Genomic DNA, 16,067 nt, shown 5'->3' on the forward strand with positions numbered 1-16,067 from the left:
CCCCCTAATTCCCTCTAAGTCCTCCCAGATCCATAGCTCCTGCTCACCAAACTTCATTCTCTCTCTCTCTCTCTCTCTCTCTCTCTCTCTCTCTCTCTCTCTCTCTCTCTCTCTCATTCACTCTAGATCTCAATAAACCCCTGAAGTTCAATCTGTGTTGCCCATATACTCCTTAGTATAGGACCATCCACTAAAGTATGGCCAATCTAACAGGCTTCAAGGAAAACAAACAAACAAAAACACTGTTAAATAGAACAGACTCTCCCTCTCCCAGAAGCTATCAGTAGTCAATAGCTCCTCTGTTAGGGGTGGTGCTTCATAAACAACCCCTCCACATTAGCATTTTGCCTGGCTTGATCTTGTATAGGTCTGGTGATGTCTGATGTCACAACCACTGGAAGCTCGCATGTACAACTGCTCTGTGATGTCCCAGAAACACTATTCTGATGTAATCATCTATCTCTGGTTCTTGCAATCTTTTCACTACCTGATTTAGGAGCCTTTTTTTCTCCTCTCCAGTGTACAGTCTACCCTAGATCTTCTAGTGCTAGCTACAAAGATTTTCTAGTAAAATACTTACCCCCAATGAGGTGTAATTTGCTTACTTACACATCAGTCCCCTCTACTAACGTTATAAACCCACTAAGTACAAGCCTAAGATTCTGTACGCACACATTCTAGCACATGTAGAGTTTCCAAAGTGTGATCATTGGGTAAGCTTATGCAAAGGATCGATTAGATGGGAGCTCTGAGTACATTTCATCTCCGTAATCCCAGCAAAGTGGTGGATGTGCTCAGTAGAGACCCGAGACTTACTGCAATTAGTCTAAAGCACTAAAAGTTGAATGTCCTAAGGTTTGTTGCTTTTTTTGGCAAGAGAAAACACCGTCAAGCCCAAGAATGCAGCATTGTTCCTGACATATGAGGAGAACACTGTCACATAATGAAATTTAAAAGCAACTATAAATGCTTGCTGTTGCTGTATTGATATTAGTTAAAAACACGGTAACACGGATTGTGTATTCCTAATCTGTAATGCTTGGGATTAGAAGTGCTTCCTTCCTTCCATCTTCTCGTTTTGTTTTTAGAATATTTCCATAATGTGTAATTTTCTACAGTATTTGTAGTACACCTGCCTTATGGCTGTGGCCCATCCCATGAGGTCAAGTTGTCACATAAGGTACTCAAAGAGTTTTGGGTTTTAGGAAATTGAAGATTTTAAGATTACAGATATTTATATCATGGTGTCTGTCATTTTAATCTTTTCTAAACAAAGACATGTTTCTTAGGTATGTTAACCTTTGGATCAGTGAAAGGTTCTGACTTATATTTATTTTTAAATATATATATATATATATATATATATATATATATATATATATATAAATATATATATATATATCCCAATTTTTACATCTTGAAGCCCATTTTATAGCCCCTCCAGCTATGCTTAAGTGAAAAATAAATCATTTTAGATAAAGCAGTTACATTTTCCCTAACCCTTGTTTTCGAATTTCATGCCCCATAGCCTAGCATGTTTTCCCATTTTAAAGAATCAGACTTTGAAAACTGAAATCATTCCTAGACATCAAACTGTTCTCCTAGAGTGACATTCTGGTTAAAAGTTTAGTGGACTCATAGTGTGAGGTACATTTCTTGTGCTGAGAGCATGCACTTAAAAACTCCCAAGGAAAATTTAGAAGGCTTTTATATGAGGCAACTGTAGCCAAATGTGAGTTCCCACATATTTCCTCAGTCTGCCACTGGGGACCTTGAAGAGATGGATAGATAAGGCAGGATATGGGCCTAATACAGTGAAATCAGATCAAGAGGACCAAGTTAGAAATTTCCATAAAAATAAAAGAGGAAAAACGAATCCTGTGTCAATTGAATTTGCTCAAGAATGAATACCTTGCAAATAAAGCAAGTGTGTTGACTGTATGGGGTTTTTTTTTTTTTTTTTTTTTTCCAATAAAGAAAAGTTTCCGAACAGTTGGAAGGTCTGGTCTCATTTTTCTTGTTAATTACTTAGTATTTTCTGCTCTAAGAGAAAATAGGCTTGTTTTTCCCGAGTTACCTGGAGGATTTCAAAAGATGGGCAGGTTTACAGTAAAGGCTGAAAATGAGTGTTTAGGAGATTAATGAGTAAGGGAATTGATCTGACCTCACTTCCTCCTTCGCCTGGAGCCTTTCTGCATCTACCTTGAGCACTGTAGAGACAGGTAGCTAATTGAAACAACTACAGAGGCCTCCTGGACTGTAAGGCTCCAGTCAAAACCCACACTGGGAGGTCATGGCCACAGAGGCTGCCCTCTTCTTGTCCTCCCACACTGTTCACCTGCTTGTTAACCGGTGGAAACCTGCTGGCTCTCTTGACCATGGACCCACCACAGGACTCTACCCCAGACAACCACAGCCTCAGGCTCACCTCCCTTTGTTTCCAGTGTAAATATAAAAACATGACTCTCACCTCAAAGAGGGATAAAAAGCAGTTTATTCTTTATTCTGGAGCCAAGTAGAGTAGCGGTGGCCCAGAAACACAGATTTAGGTTACCCGATTCCATGTTCTGGTGTAGTAACAGTTTGATGAAGTTTTTATAGTATCAGAAAATAGAAAGTCATAAGTCAAGACACGTTTTAGATACATTGGTGGAGAAATCTGTAGACAGGTTCAAACACAGCAGGGGAGCTATCTGTTCTAGGTCTCAGACATTGAGGGCGCTCTGAGCCTTTGGGTTGATGGAACCTAATGGTCTGTACAGTCAGTACACTTCACAAAGCTTTGACCTATTATCACCAGGATGATAGGTCAGAAACAGAGGCCAAGGAATGGTTATTAAGGGGACTGAAGATAACTCAAGATACATCGTAATTAGGCTCTGAGCCTGCAACGTTTCATCTTATCCAAAATCTAAGTTTCTTATAATCACACAAGGCTCCATGGAAAGTATTACTCCTTCCAGGAGCAAGGACTTCCTTTCACAGGTTTGTCTTTAGGCGGAAGTGCATTCTCAGCCCAGGGATGCTCACAGGATAGTCCAGGCCATTTACATGGTGGTGTTACGATTATTAAAATAGTTTGCAGCATTCCTAAGCAGTTTGCAAACTCATGAAGAAATGTAGGCTATCTACAAATTGCGTAAGAATGCTCTCAAGTTTAAGGGGAAAATAATGTATCGTCTCTCTTTAGTTCTATGGGAAACGAGGGAAAACTGCAATTTGAAGGCAATAAATTCTTTGCATCAGACAAATGTGGAGTTTAGGCTAACCCTAACAATACCCCCTTATTACAATATATTTCTCACGAGATAAACAGATAGTTGTCATCCTATTTAAAAGAAGTGATGGAGCTGGAACTCAACGACTATAGAATTTGCCATGCAAGTGCAATGCCTAGCACTTACATAAAAAGAAAAGTTACTAGACATGGTGCCACATACCTCCAATCCCAGTGCTTGGCAGGTGGAGGCAGATGGATCCTTGGACCATATTGCCCAGCCTACACACACACACACACACACACACACACACACAGAGAGAGAGAGAGAGAGAGAGAGAGAGAGAGAGAGAGAGAGAGAGAGAATATTCATAGATTCCCAGCTCCAGAGGACATCCTTAGGTACTAAAACTCACGAGTTGGCGGCTTTTATACTACTTTTTTTTTTTTTTTTTTTTTTTTTTTTTGACAAGATCTCTGTCACGCACTAAGCTGTCTGTATTGGCTGGACATCTACTCCCAGGAATTACTCATCTCTATCTCCCCAGGGTTGAGATCTTTACAGGCACATGCTACTGCACCTGGCTTCTTTTGAACTCGGTCTTGAGGATTGAACTCAAGTTTTTCCTGCTTACAAGGCAAGCACTTAACCAACTGTTCTGTCTCTCCAGTCCCATTACCCTAGTTTCCTTTACTGATGCTGTGATAAAACACCCTGGCAAAAGCAGTTTAGGGGTTAAAGAGTTTGTTTGAGCTCACGCTTCCATATTACAGCCCAACATTGTGGAGAAGTCAAGGCAACAGGAACTTGAAACAGCCAATAACATCTACAGGCAAGAGCAGTGAGAAAGTAGATATATGCATGCCTAGTTTTGCTGAGCTCACTTTCTCCTCTCTTATACAGTTCAAAGTCACCTGCTGAAAGAATAATTCTACCCAGAGTGGATGGATGTGGGGCATGGGCCAGTCTGATCTATATATTTTTCAATTGCTCTTAATAATATATTTTTATTATTGTGAAGACTCACAAAGAAGTGACTATGAATCCCATGGCACCAACTACTCTATCAGAAAAATCCAAAGTATTCAGAAAGTTGTTTTTTTTTATGGTGACTTTGGTTAGAACCAATACATATATATAATGCACCTTAATCAATGATCAATACCTGGAAAGTAAGCATAATCAGATTTGGTGATGTATTGACTTCATCATGACGTATATGTATATTTAAAATGTCCTACTGTAAAAACAAACAAACATACACCTAATTAATTTACCATCGCAGTAAAGATTGAATTCCTGAAAAAAAGTTTCAAGACCTCTGATTTCCATAGGAGCCCTGTAGCCCTCCCCACCCGCAAATCTCCTTCTTCAGCTCTCTCAGTGTTCTCCTTGGGTATCTTTCCTGGAGAGCTACTGCAAACATCAGCCTCCATAGAAACACACATGGAAAGAAACCAAGACACCCACAGGGCCTGAAGGAGGAAAAGTGAATTTGCAATCTGAACTAGATAGGAATTAATGACATGATCTGTCCATAAAGAACAGACCTCTGAGTACTTTAGACTCTTAGAATTAGGCACACTATACTTTTGCTTATCACAGTCAAACTTTCCAGAAAGACTTAGTTAACCAAAGCAGTTATAACCCATCCCTTCATATGGGTACTTCCTCTGCACTGTGCTATCCCCACCACCCACTTGACAAACCCCTGTCTGTACTGACCACCTGCGAGCCATCAGCCCAGCCCTCTCTCTGCACTCCTCCATAGCTGGCCACGTCTTCTTTCTGGAAAAGCTCTACTTATTTGGTGCCTGGGCACACTGCCATCCTGTTCAAGTTTTAACTGCTCCTGCTTTTACTCCCCTTCCTTTGGCAACCCCCAAGAACTAGCTGGTCCCTGAAGGACAGCACTTTGCCCTCTCCTCCCCTCAGTTCCCACTCACCCTTGGCTACTTCAGCCATGTGTAAGGTTTCACATGCCTGCATTTCCATCCACAATTCCCAAACCTCCTTCATCTCTCTCTCTCTCTTTCTCCAGCTTCTTGCAAAAAAAGTTCCCGTATTTATTTTCCAAAAACCTTCTGAATGTCATGCCAACACCTCCAATTCAAAACTCACACCACAATAAATCCCCTGCAGCAGCACGTCCTGGGATAATGCAGTCTTCTTCATGACTAAATTCAACTCTCACTGAAACCATGTTATGAGGTGGGACCTTTATGGGGTATTCAAGGGAGCATCACCTTTGTAGACTAAGGTTGGTATCTCAGGAATGACACTTACAAATGGGTAGTTTGATCCCCCCCCCCACCTCCCCTCATGCTTTGTTGCCTAGCAATGCCTTCCACACAACGACAGGGTCCATATCAGATCATGCACCACACTCCTCCCCCAGCCTCTAGAAATCAATTTCCTTTCCTTAGCAATGATGGTACCCATCACAGCAGCACAAAGTGGATTGAGACACCCAGTAGTTTTATTATCTGAACTTGCACTCTCAATTACGCAGAATCAAACCCGTATCATCATCCTTCACCCCACTCTGTCTCTTTTCCTCTAACATTCAAATGGTTTGCCCAATCCCGTTTATTTCAACTCCTCAATATTTCCCACTTCCCAGTTTCTGTGCAGTCCAAGCGCTCCTCATTCCTCCCCATGGACTCCTGATTCATCTGCCTTCCTCAATTCATTGTGGAGAAGCACACATTCCAACAAAGCCTGAGTTTGTACCATTACACACCTATTGTCTAGCACGCTTCTTCCCAGTGGAAAGGGGATACAACGAGAAGATTCTGCTTCTACATTGGAGCTACGCATATAAAAGAATCGTTGGTGGTGTGCCGGCTGCTTCCTGCAACATCTGGAACCTCCCTCAGTCCAGGGCTGAACCTCCCTCCAGTGCTTGCTTTCAAAGGTCATCATTCATACCTAAAAGCATCCTGCACAGAGGGAAGCAACAGCATATGACCCTGCAAGCTGCTGGAGCTGAAGAGAAATGAACAAAAATAAAACCAAAAGCCAAAACCCAGCAAACGTTTATGTTGAGTCCCCGTTTGAGCATTTCCTTCCTGTTAACGGCTGTCTGCCTTTTATTGAGGCTCCTAGGGAAATCACTTTGCACGATCATACAACAGACCCCGTTGTTAGGGTTTGTCCAGAACAGACCCACTCACAGAAAGGATTGTGGGAGGGGCAGGTGGGGATAGCATGAAGGGACAGTACATCTCAGGACAGCTCAAGGTGAAAAGGAAAGACCACCCTTGGGGTCTTCGGTCCTCACTGAACCTTGGGAGAAACACCACAGCACGCCCACTATAGGGATATGAGCCAAGTGTCAGGAGGACCGAGTTGCCGTCCACTTCACTTCTCTTTCCTTCTGTGACTTTGAGCAGGTCACCTGACTTTTATGGGCCCCAATTCCCATCATTTAATGTAGGGGTTGTGTCAGATGGCCTGGACGACATCTCCCAGTGCCATCCATCCAGTGTGCTCAACAACTGCGTTAATCAAATGGAGAAAGTCGTGATGTGCTATGCAAGCCCAAAGCCTCTCTGCTTTTGTAATAGTCCAGATCTCCCCAGAAGAATCGCCTTCTATGTGTTCATTCCCTTCTAGCCGGCCACAGGCTCCTCCTACTTATGTTTTGTCATAAGGAACATGTGATCTCGTGAGTAACGTGGAAGGGAAAGGATGGCTAAGAGAATCACAAGTCGGCTTTTCAGTGACTCTCTTCGGGAGTGGGACGCCATTTCTACTCTTCCTAATATCCAGAAACCCTGGTAGGAATGAAGGAGGGATGGGAGAAGAGGTGGGGAAAAAAAAGTCTTCATGGCCTCAGAAGAGGGAAGAACCAAATGCTCATAAATCCTCATAACACCTGAAGAGTGGACATTAGAGACGTCCCCATCAGTGAAATGTGGCTTTATTTTCCCAAACGCTTTATACATATTTCTGACACTGTTTGGAGGGTAAAGAAAATGGTACCATGTTCGTTTTACCAGTGAGAAAATGTGTTCAGAGAAGTTGGCCACCATATGCAATGTCACAGAGCCACCAAATGTCTAGGACAAGACTAGATTCTGTGTCTCTTGCTCTCTGCTTCCTACTGACTAGAAGAATTCCAGGTTTCCTATCAGAAGACCCGCATCTGCCATTCATTACAGTGACAAGAATGGGGTGTCCTTGAGTCTTGTCCCAGTTAGCTTTCTATTGCTGCTGTAAAACACTACGACCAAAGGCAACTTGTGGGAGAAAGAGTTTGTTTCATCTTAGAGCTTGTAGTCCATCAGCCAGAGAAGTCAGGGCAGAAACTCAAGGCAGGAACCCAGAGGCAGGAGCTGATGCAGAGGCCGTGGAGAAGTGCTGCTTACAGAATTAGTCCTTGTAGCTTTCTCAGCTTGCTCTCTTATAAAACGCAAGATCACCAGCCCAAAAGTGGCACTCTCCACAGAAACCTGGGCCCACCCACATTATCAATCAAGAAAATGCACCACAGGGTCCCCCATAGGTCAAGCCTGTGGTGGCATTTTCTCAGTTGAGGTTCTCTTTCCTAAAAAGGATTCTAGCATGTGTCAAGTTAACATATAACTAAACATACAAGCTTTTTACAAGAGATGGCCCCACTGTTAAAGACACCTGCCTTGAAGCCTAGTAACCTGGGTCTGACCTTTGGTACCCACACAGTGGAAGGAAAGAATAACTCCAAGGGATGTACAGACACACACACACACACACACACACACACACACACACACACACACACACCCCAAATAAATAAAATGGAAGAAATGTAGGCCTACCTCACGGTTTTCTTGTAAAGGTTGAAGGATATAAGCAGAGTGAAAATGCCCACCACAGAGCAGAGTCGTAAACACTTCATCCATCCTGTCCGTTCAACTACATCACAGTATGGGCAGACTGCTCAAAGACACAACCACACATTTTTCACACCCTAGAGCCAGAACACCCTGCAATTTTATAAATGAACCAAAAGCAGAGCTTATTATATTAGCATTCATCAACACAGAAACTATGACTTCTTTGGAGGCCAGGCAGGGTTTTACATTTTCCTAGCACCTGGGATAGCACCTGGAGCCTGGATCTGCACAGAAGCTCAGTGTGTGGTGGTCCATAGACTAGATTAAGAGCACACGTGGCTTAGCATATGTGCTGAAGAGGCACCGTGCACGTCACCATGCACTGTAGTTACAATCACATGTGTTTCTTTTGGGTAATGACAAGAAGGAAAAGAGGGAAGGAGGGACAGAGGGACAGAAGGAGGAAAGAGGAGAAGGAGGAGGAGGAGGAAAGAAAGTAGGATTTGTAAAGACTCAGTGGCTGAAGATCAAATAGAGGCCTGGGAATGAGGTTATTAATGTGAAGACGCATTTGGTCCCATTTCATAGCAAAATAAGTAAATAGATACTCATGGACGAGGGAACGAGATCTCAGCCCCAGACTGCAAGGAGTGCAGAGACAGGACAAGAAGAACAGCCTGGATAGTGGGGGGGCAGGGGAGGGACACAGTCCCTGCCCCCTTTCCCTGACCATGACCTGCAGTGGGAAGGCTCAAGTTCATCTGCTGAGGCAAAGGCCAAGCTTCAACTTCAAAAAGCAGCTAGAACGAGCCAGCACTCGTGGGCCACAGGCTCCTTCAGTTGAGTGACCTTGGGTGCTTGTTTCTATGGCAACAGTGAACATCCCAAACTGTTCCTTCCTGTGTGGGAGGCAACATCTCAGAGAGAGAGGAAGGCAGGATTTAACACTGGCTTTCTCTCTTCTGACCCTTCTCCTCTGGCAAACCGTGTCCTCCTTTTCAGTCTTGCAGTCTCCTGAGAAAACCATCCCCAAAGGAGGATGTCTCTGTGACACTGTTTGCAGATGCGTGCCCAGGATGCAGTTTTTAAAGGAAAATGGAAGTTGCCGTTGGCTTTGGTTTCACACAGTGCTGGGTGTTCCTCAGCACCTCACCATTCCTCTCATGATCAGCTTCCTAAGAGCAGGCCCAGCGTGGTGTCCTCGTGTTGAAAGAGAGCCCTTGGGGAGGTTGGAGAGCTTCCCCCGCAGCTCCAGAGCATGCAGTAGCAGTAAGGCTAGAAAGCAGACACGAAAAAGCTGGGTGTCTACCAGCCTGCTCGACCCATGGTCCTCCTGTCGTCCTGCCCTGGCCTGAACCACTGCCCATCACCTCCTTGCAGCTGGTTGAATGTCTGCCCCACCCCTAACCTCCGCCTGCACCCTATCTCCTGCAGTCTTCTTCAGCAGCTTTGTTCCGTACTTATAGTATGGAACAAAAGTATGCTGTGCTTAAACATGGAGTTTAAACTGTGTTACAAGATGAATAGTCTGCCTGTCCTACGGCATCTAGGGTTAGAGCAGCATTCTACAGGACGGCAAATAACTTTTCCCCAGTTGAGCCATGATTGAGCAGGTTGACCACAAACGCTCCAATCGTAGCTCCAAGTGTATTGTGGGATCCACTTTCCAACCAGGATCTCAAGCCAAAAAGGCTCAACCCTTGGCTCAACTTCAGCCCTTCCTGGTAGTTCTGATCCCATGATTCTGTCCCTGAAAGAAATCTCTCCCTCTACAGTATCTCTGTGGGGCTCTGGTGTACAAAGGTGCAATTAGAACAGTATGGAGCCAGCAGGACGATCCGTTTACCTCATCCTGCACCATTCACGTGCTTTTGAAATATGTTTCTAATAACTGAGGTACATAGGGCCAAATTCCCTTCGCAGTTTTTCACATGCATGAGTAAGTCCACACAGACTAAACCCCTTGGGCCTTAGGTTCTGCTTAGAAGTTCTGGGTTTTTTTTTTTTTTTTCTTTTAAGGAAAACAAATATTCCATTAAAACGACACAGTGTACTCTGCATATTTTTAGGACAATTAGAGTTTAGAATTCCCTCTTCTTCCGCCCATGGTAACAAAAAAAATTTTTTCTTAACTATTTCCTTACTAAGAATGACTAGAAGCTGGGGTAAAGAATTTTCTTTTCTCTTATAATAATCTTTCCATGTTGCTTGTCAGTGTTATTGGCTGCTGGATTGAGGTCCTTGCTATATTATTCCAGAAGAATGCAGGCTGCCTTGCTCCATTACCAGGTCAATCCCTTTTTAGGTAACTATTTGCAAACCTATGGAAACATTTACTTGAAATAGGAAAAACAAAAAACAAAACAAAACCCAAAGCTCACAAGACACAGACACGTATACAAGGAAGAGTTTCCCTTTGTCTGCCTGTTTTGAAAATGGGTCACAGGTTTTGTTCGTTTTTCTTTAGAACTTCTGACTGTGGGAATAAACTTATAAAGGAGAGGCTGCCCAGGCTGCCCTGGCCGGCCATGTCTCTGCCTGCGAGACAGAGATATGGCAAGACTAAGAGAGAAGAGAGAGAGCTAGAAATTATTCTTGTGGAGGGGGGAGTGTGAAACAGAACCCCAGCTGTGGACTTTGCATTTGATTGCCTCCGTAAGTCTGCACTGTTGTTCGTATGGCAACACCCTACCCATTTAAGCCTAGACTGCCAGGGCCACACATGTGGAAGACGTTTGCCAAGTCAGCGTGCAAATCAAATGTTTTCTTGCAACCAAATTTGGAGAGACATCTTAGCAGCCCTCGCCAAGCCACTCACATTCAAGTCCAAAAGCTCCCGGGCCTTTGCAGAAGGTGACGTAAGACCATCCTCAGCTTGTTTTCCAATACCTACAAAGTGGATCAAAGGATGGAAATGACACGACACACGTACCCTGTGGCAAACGACATCACAATACACGTACCCTGTGGCAAAAGATGTGCCTTTGCAGAAGTATGGCTCTGGAGATGGGTAGAACACAGCGACACTTTGCAATAACGTAGAGACTAGAAATTATACACATGTTTAAGGATCAAAGAACTGTGACTTCTTGGAGGGAAATGTGTTTATTTAAATTAAAAAATATTGTGAAAATTACAAACCATTAAATACAAAAGACGATTTCTACAACTCAATGTGTTGGAAGGAAGTATATACATCACTTTGTAACAGGCGCAGACAGACTTGCACCAAACCAGGATTAAGCAATGGAAATTGTGACAACGCACATGTCTGCCGCAGTAAAGTTTCAGAATTCAAGTGATTCCAGGCAAGAGGCCAAACTGAACTTGGCTTCTTTCAACTTAAACGGCCCCCTTTGGAGTTGATCCACACTCTGAATCTTAAAGTGAACAGAGGCCCCTTTCCGTGTCCAACATAATACAGCTACCTCTGAGTCAAAACCGATTGGAAAAAAAACAGCTCCTATACTGTTAACCCCTCATGGGGACCAGTAGTAACTGTTTTGTCTCCAATCCAGAGAGAGTTAGGATAAATAAAAATTTTAAAGGTTTTTCACTAGAGGCAAACTTGGTCTTTTGGAGGTTTTCTGCATCCTTCTGGTTTTCTGGGGGGGGGGGGGGAGGGCAGCAAAAAACAGCCTGCTGTGAGGCTCTGCCTCACAGGACTACATGGAACACTGGCAAGCAGCCCTGAGCACCCCTTTTTAGACTTCGCTTACCCTTAGCTGGGAATGTTAACATCCTCCCATCCACAGAATTCTGCAGAGGAAACCACACTGTCTGCCTCTTCAGTCCCATGCTGGGAAAGCTTCAATAAGGATGGCTGCTGACCAGCCCCGAATTCCCCAGTTACACATCTCTAGGGTCTCCAACTGTGCCTTTAAGTCAACATATCTTTCTCCAGACTAAGCAATCAAAGGGGAAATACTTGGTCCTAACTTCCTCACACCAGGCCGTGGAGGACTTATCACACAGTACAACGTCTAAAGATGTCCTCCCTAGCCCCCTGGGGGCTGCGCAGCCCCGGGAGCCTCATGAAGGCCATGAGCCTTGTAAGGACATGTCCAGGACCACACAGTAAATGAGCATCAGAGCTCAGATCAGGAGCTACAGTGAGTGAACCCCAGCTCTGTGCAATCTCGCTTGAGTATGCCCTTCTAGGTCTCAGCTACGTGACAAACCCCCACATGGTGAGGCCCACATGTGTGCTCTCCAGCCCCAGAAAACTCGGCTGGAAAAAAAAAGAGCTATAGCACACCCATCAATGATTTGGCCTTGTGTAACCCCATCACTACCCAATCTATGAAGGTCAGGAGGACCACCCTCAACAGGTCTTGGTTCAGAGGAAGCTTACTGACAAGGAAAGCCATGCTCACCTGCAATGCTGTACAGTCACAAGTCAGAGTTTAAGCTCGCAGGTGAGACAAAAGCTCAGACTAGGTCATAGCTTATACCCCCGGCTAACGCAGACATATGTACACACTGCCTTCTCTCCTTGCATTGTGCAAACAAGCTGGGCTCTATCTGTCTCCCACCTCCAGAAGTATGTAACCGTCTGTGACCAAATGCCACAGGCACACACAATAAAGGTACTTACAGCCAATCAGATCTAGAAGAAGAAAACTCTAGGCAACTTAGCAAATCAAAACTAGTCCTTCAGCCTGCCCTGGGCAGTTGTCAGCCCTGGGCATAGGCAGATAGATGCTGCCAAAGTTAACCAGGGCATCCAGTGAAAAAACAACACATTCTCCAGCCAGATGCTGAACGGGGACCCGCAACACCCAGGCCCCAGAGTAAACGATCACGGTGTACGCCTCTGGAACCTTCGCAATGTGGAGTCCGAACCACAGGAACCTCGAGAACACTGGCTGAGCCTTGTCTCTCTCTCCCTCCCCCATTTTGGGGGGTTTGAAATGTCTTTCCTCTGTCAAGCGTGGCTTATGGAGCCACCTCCAGAGGCCCGAGGGTGCTAGGAATTCTGATGGATATTTTCTGAAGACCCTCCGCTGCTTTCATTGAGAGGTGTCTCAGACGTCTCCTCCAGCTCATCATCAGCCCCCTCCTCCTGGATGGTGAGGTGCACATCGGGAGAGGAAGACTCAGAGCTCACACTGTCCCCTTCCATCGAGCAGAGGGTGCAGGACAGTGCAGGCGCCACACTCTCTTGCAGCACGTTCAGCATCATGGGTACCTGGGCTGACCTCAGGCCGGATATCATAGGAAGCGGCTTCATGGCTTCCCCCCACAGCCTCTCCTCATCTTTGTACAGCAGCAGGAGGCTGGACTTCTTCTCCCGCCTCTTGGATTTCATGTAGCCCAGCATGATTCCAATCAAGAAAACGCCGTAGAAGGACATAACGACCAAAATATAGAAGTATTCGTTGCCATTGCCGTGGCTGTTACTAGGCTCGTGGGAACCAAGGGGGCTGCTGGAGGCTGCAGCGCTCGGGTGTGTGCTGTTCAGGGGCTCCATGCTCAGCTTGAAAGGTCGCTCACACAGCCGGGGTCTGGGGAGAAAGCCACAAGTTAGACCTTCCACATGGATCCACAGTACACGCAGAAGGCAAGCGCAGGGCTTGTGGCATTGCAATAGATCAAAATAGGTAGTTAAAAACAGGAGTGAGGGAAATAGCAGAATGTAAGGCATCTCACCAAACGGTTAACAAGGGTTGACTCTGATTGCTTGGAGCGAGTAAGAGAAATCAAGAGAAAGAATGGAAGAAAAGTGAGAAAAACTTTCACCAGATAGGAAGATACATGATAGATGGATGGATGGATGGATAGATAGATAGATAGATACTTTATCTGTATTTCAGAAAATAACTGTGCCTTAGTTCTGTCCTTTAAACATTAAATACCATATAAGGATTCATAGGGGGAAATCTTAAGCTTTGAAAGGCATGATTTAACTGGCTGGACAGAAGCAAACTTTACATTTTGTTTCAAAAGCTTCAAACTTTCAAAGCAAAGTTTCCTTATAAGAAAAAAAAAAAAGCAAGAAAACTTTCTCTATTAATAGTTAGAACTACTCCTGCCCCTTGCATGTCTCCAAAGAGGAGCCTCGCTAACTTACCAAAGGCTGACAGTTTGTCCCGAGTGTGGAAGTCCTAAATGGCTGAAGCGGATGATGTTTTTCTTCTGTGTCAGGCTCTGCGCTCTGACAGCCCCGCGCTTGTCCTTGGGATATATAGTCAAGAAATGCATTGTCACGTGTTCCGGGAGGAGGATTTACAACAGGGGTTGACTGTGGCGGAGAGCGCTGAACTCGAAGCACTGCGGTTCAACTCTCTGAACTTTGCAGCTGTGAAGAGAAAAAGAGGGGGGAGTAGGAACCGCTTGCCCCGCCCGCCCCAGCTCAGCTCACAGCTAGAGGCTTCAGGTGGCTAGAACCAGTGTGTGAAAAGAGGGGCAAAGAATGTGCTACGTTTGAACTGTTACCCCAAAGTCCGCTCTCACTGACAAGGAGTTTATATTTCTTTTCCCTTGCAGGAAATAACCAATTATGTCATCTATAGGTTCTCACAGGGTATCCAATCCAATCATTAGAATGAAAGACAGTTGGAGGCAAGGGCAGCAATTGCTTCCGTCTGAAGTTCTTAAATTCTTCCACTGATTAGAGGAGTTTGACAAACCCTTCCTTAACCGCTCCAAGCCTCACACAGCTGCAGTAAAATAGCTGGCTAGTGAGGGGCAGGCCTGGTTAGCAAGCAGAGTTCTGAGAACCTGATGGCTTTTAAGTTCCTCTCAGTTTAACCCCTCTAAAAACCACAAGGCTGGCTGGCACAGGTTAACCCTTTAAACGCATAAAGATTCTACTTGCCTTCTACACCCAGCTCACAAATACATGCTTTACAATCTCTTCTAGAGTCTTCCAGCCTTTACTGAGGAATTGTTGGACACCTGTAATCTAGCAGTTAAGAGGCTAGAGCAAGGCTACCGTGAGTTCAGTGTCGGGCTGGGTTACAAAAATAGACCTTGTATGAAAATTAAAAACCTTCCCGATTCTCTTCAGTGATCTATGTGGAGTGAAAATGTGCTGGTGAGAGCTACTAGGATCAGGACTGGCTCCATTGTGCCCACGGCCATGCCTCTGAAGCACCACACAGACTGTACACACTTATCTGTGTATCTCAGACAGGTCATGGGTGAAGCGGGCATTCTCTCGGTGAGCCACCAAGAAGGCTCAAGTTCTCAACACCACCTAGGTGGACCCCCATGTTTAAAAAGGCTGCTGTGAGTGACATGAGAAGAGTCACCAAGGGCTTGCTTCCAAGTCACTTGCTCCCTGGGATGTTCAATCTAAAGGGCCATCACTGTAAGCCAAGGAAACTCGCAGGGAGCCTTAATCTATAGCAGCCTCTGATCTCGAGCTGCTACATGACTGGTGTGCACGCCAACCCTAAAAGAATCATCCCCAGTGGGTCATTGCATTGAAGCTTCCAAGGAGAAGCATGGAAACTTCCTTCTGACTACATAGAACACATAGGGTCCAGGTCCTAGAACTGTCACTGTGAGTCTGCATTTGCGCCTGATGTGGATTCTGACAGCCGTCCTGGGAAAAGATTTGGACCAAAAGTTTATGGTACTGGAAAACGCACATGACGATTTGGTCTGTGCTCACCCCATACATCCCCAGCCAACACTGAGGTATTATTACCTGCCTCTGATGCCAACACCAAGGCTGTTCATGCCATGAAATTTCCCTCACATCAGTATAGCTGTACTAACCACTCCGCCAGTTCAAAACTTGACAGCTACATGGTAGACCTGACCTTTGCTATCCACCCTCCACACAAGCCCTGGCAGACGGCCATCCACAATGAGCCCGCGGTGGCACATCTGGAAGATTAGTGGAGGAGAGACCAAGGAGAAGCGCTCCTATTGGTACTCGCCACAGTATTGCTGTTCATGTACCTTGGGATAGAGAAGAGCACTCGTCACTAGGGGATTCCCAGGCAGGGCAAAGTGGAAAAGACAAGGCGAAGAAATGGGTCGCCAGTGCCACATGGTCAGGTGTCAGAAAGCCTAG

At 45.1% G+C, this 16,067-nt stretch overlaps 1 protein-coding gene across 1 annotated transcript; it reads right to left on the bottom strand.

Moving 5' to 3' along the window:
* Nucleotides 1–12,955: 12,955 nt before the first annotated feature.
* Nucleotides 12,956–13,810, bottom strand: Kcne4 (potassium voltage-gated channel subfamily E regulatory subunit 4). Its single transcript, XM_051153716.1, has one exon. The coding sequence runs from the start codon at nucleotides 13,683–13,685 to the stop codon at nucleotides 13,008–13,010; it is 678 nt and encodes a 225-aa protein (XP_051009673.1). The 5' UTR covers nucleotides 13,686–13,810; the 3' UTR covers nucleotides 12,956–13,007.
* Nucleotides 13,811–16,067: the final 2,257 nt, after the last annotated feature.

This window comes from Acomys russatus, chromosome 12, assembly GCF_903995435.1.
Source record: "Acomys russatus chromosome 12, mAcoRus1.1, whole genome shotgun sequence".
In the NCBI taxonomy this organism is placed as follows: Eukaryota; Metazoa; Chordata; class Mammalia; order Rodentia; family Muridae; genus Acomys; species Acomys russatus.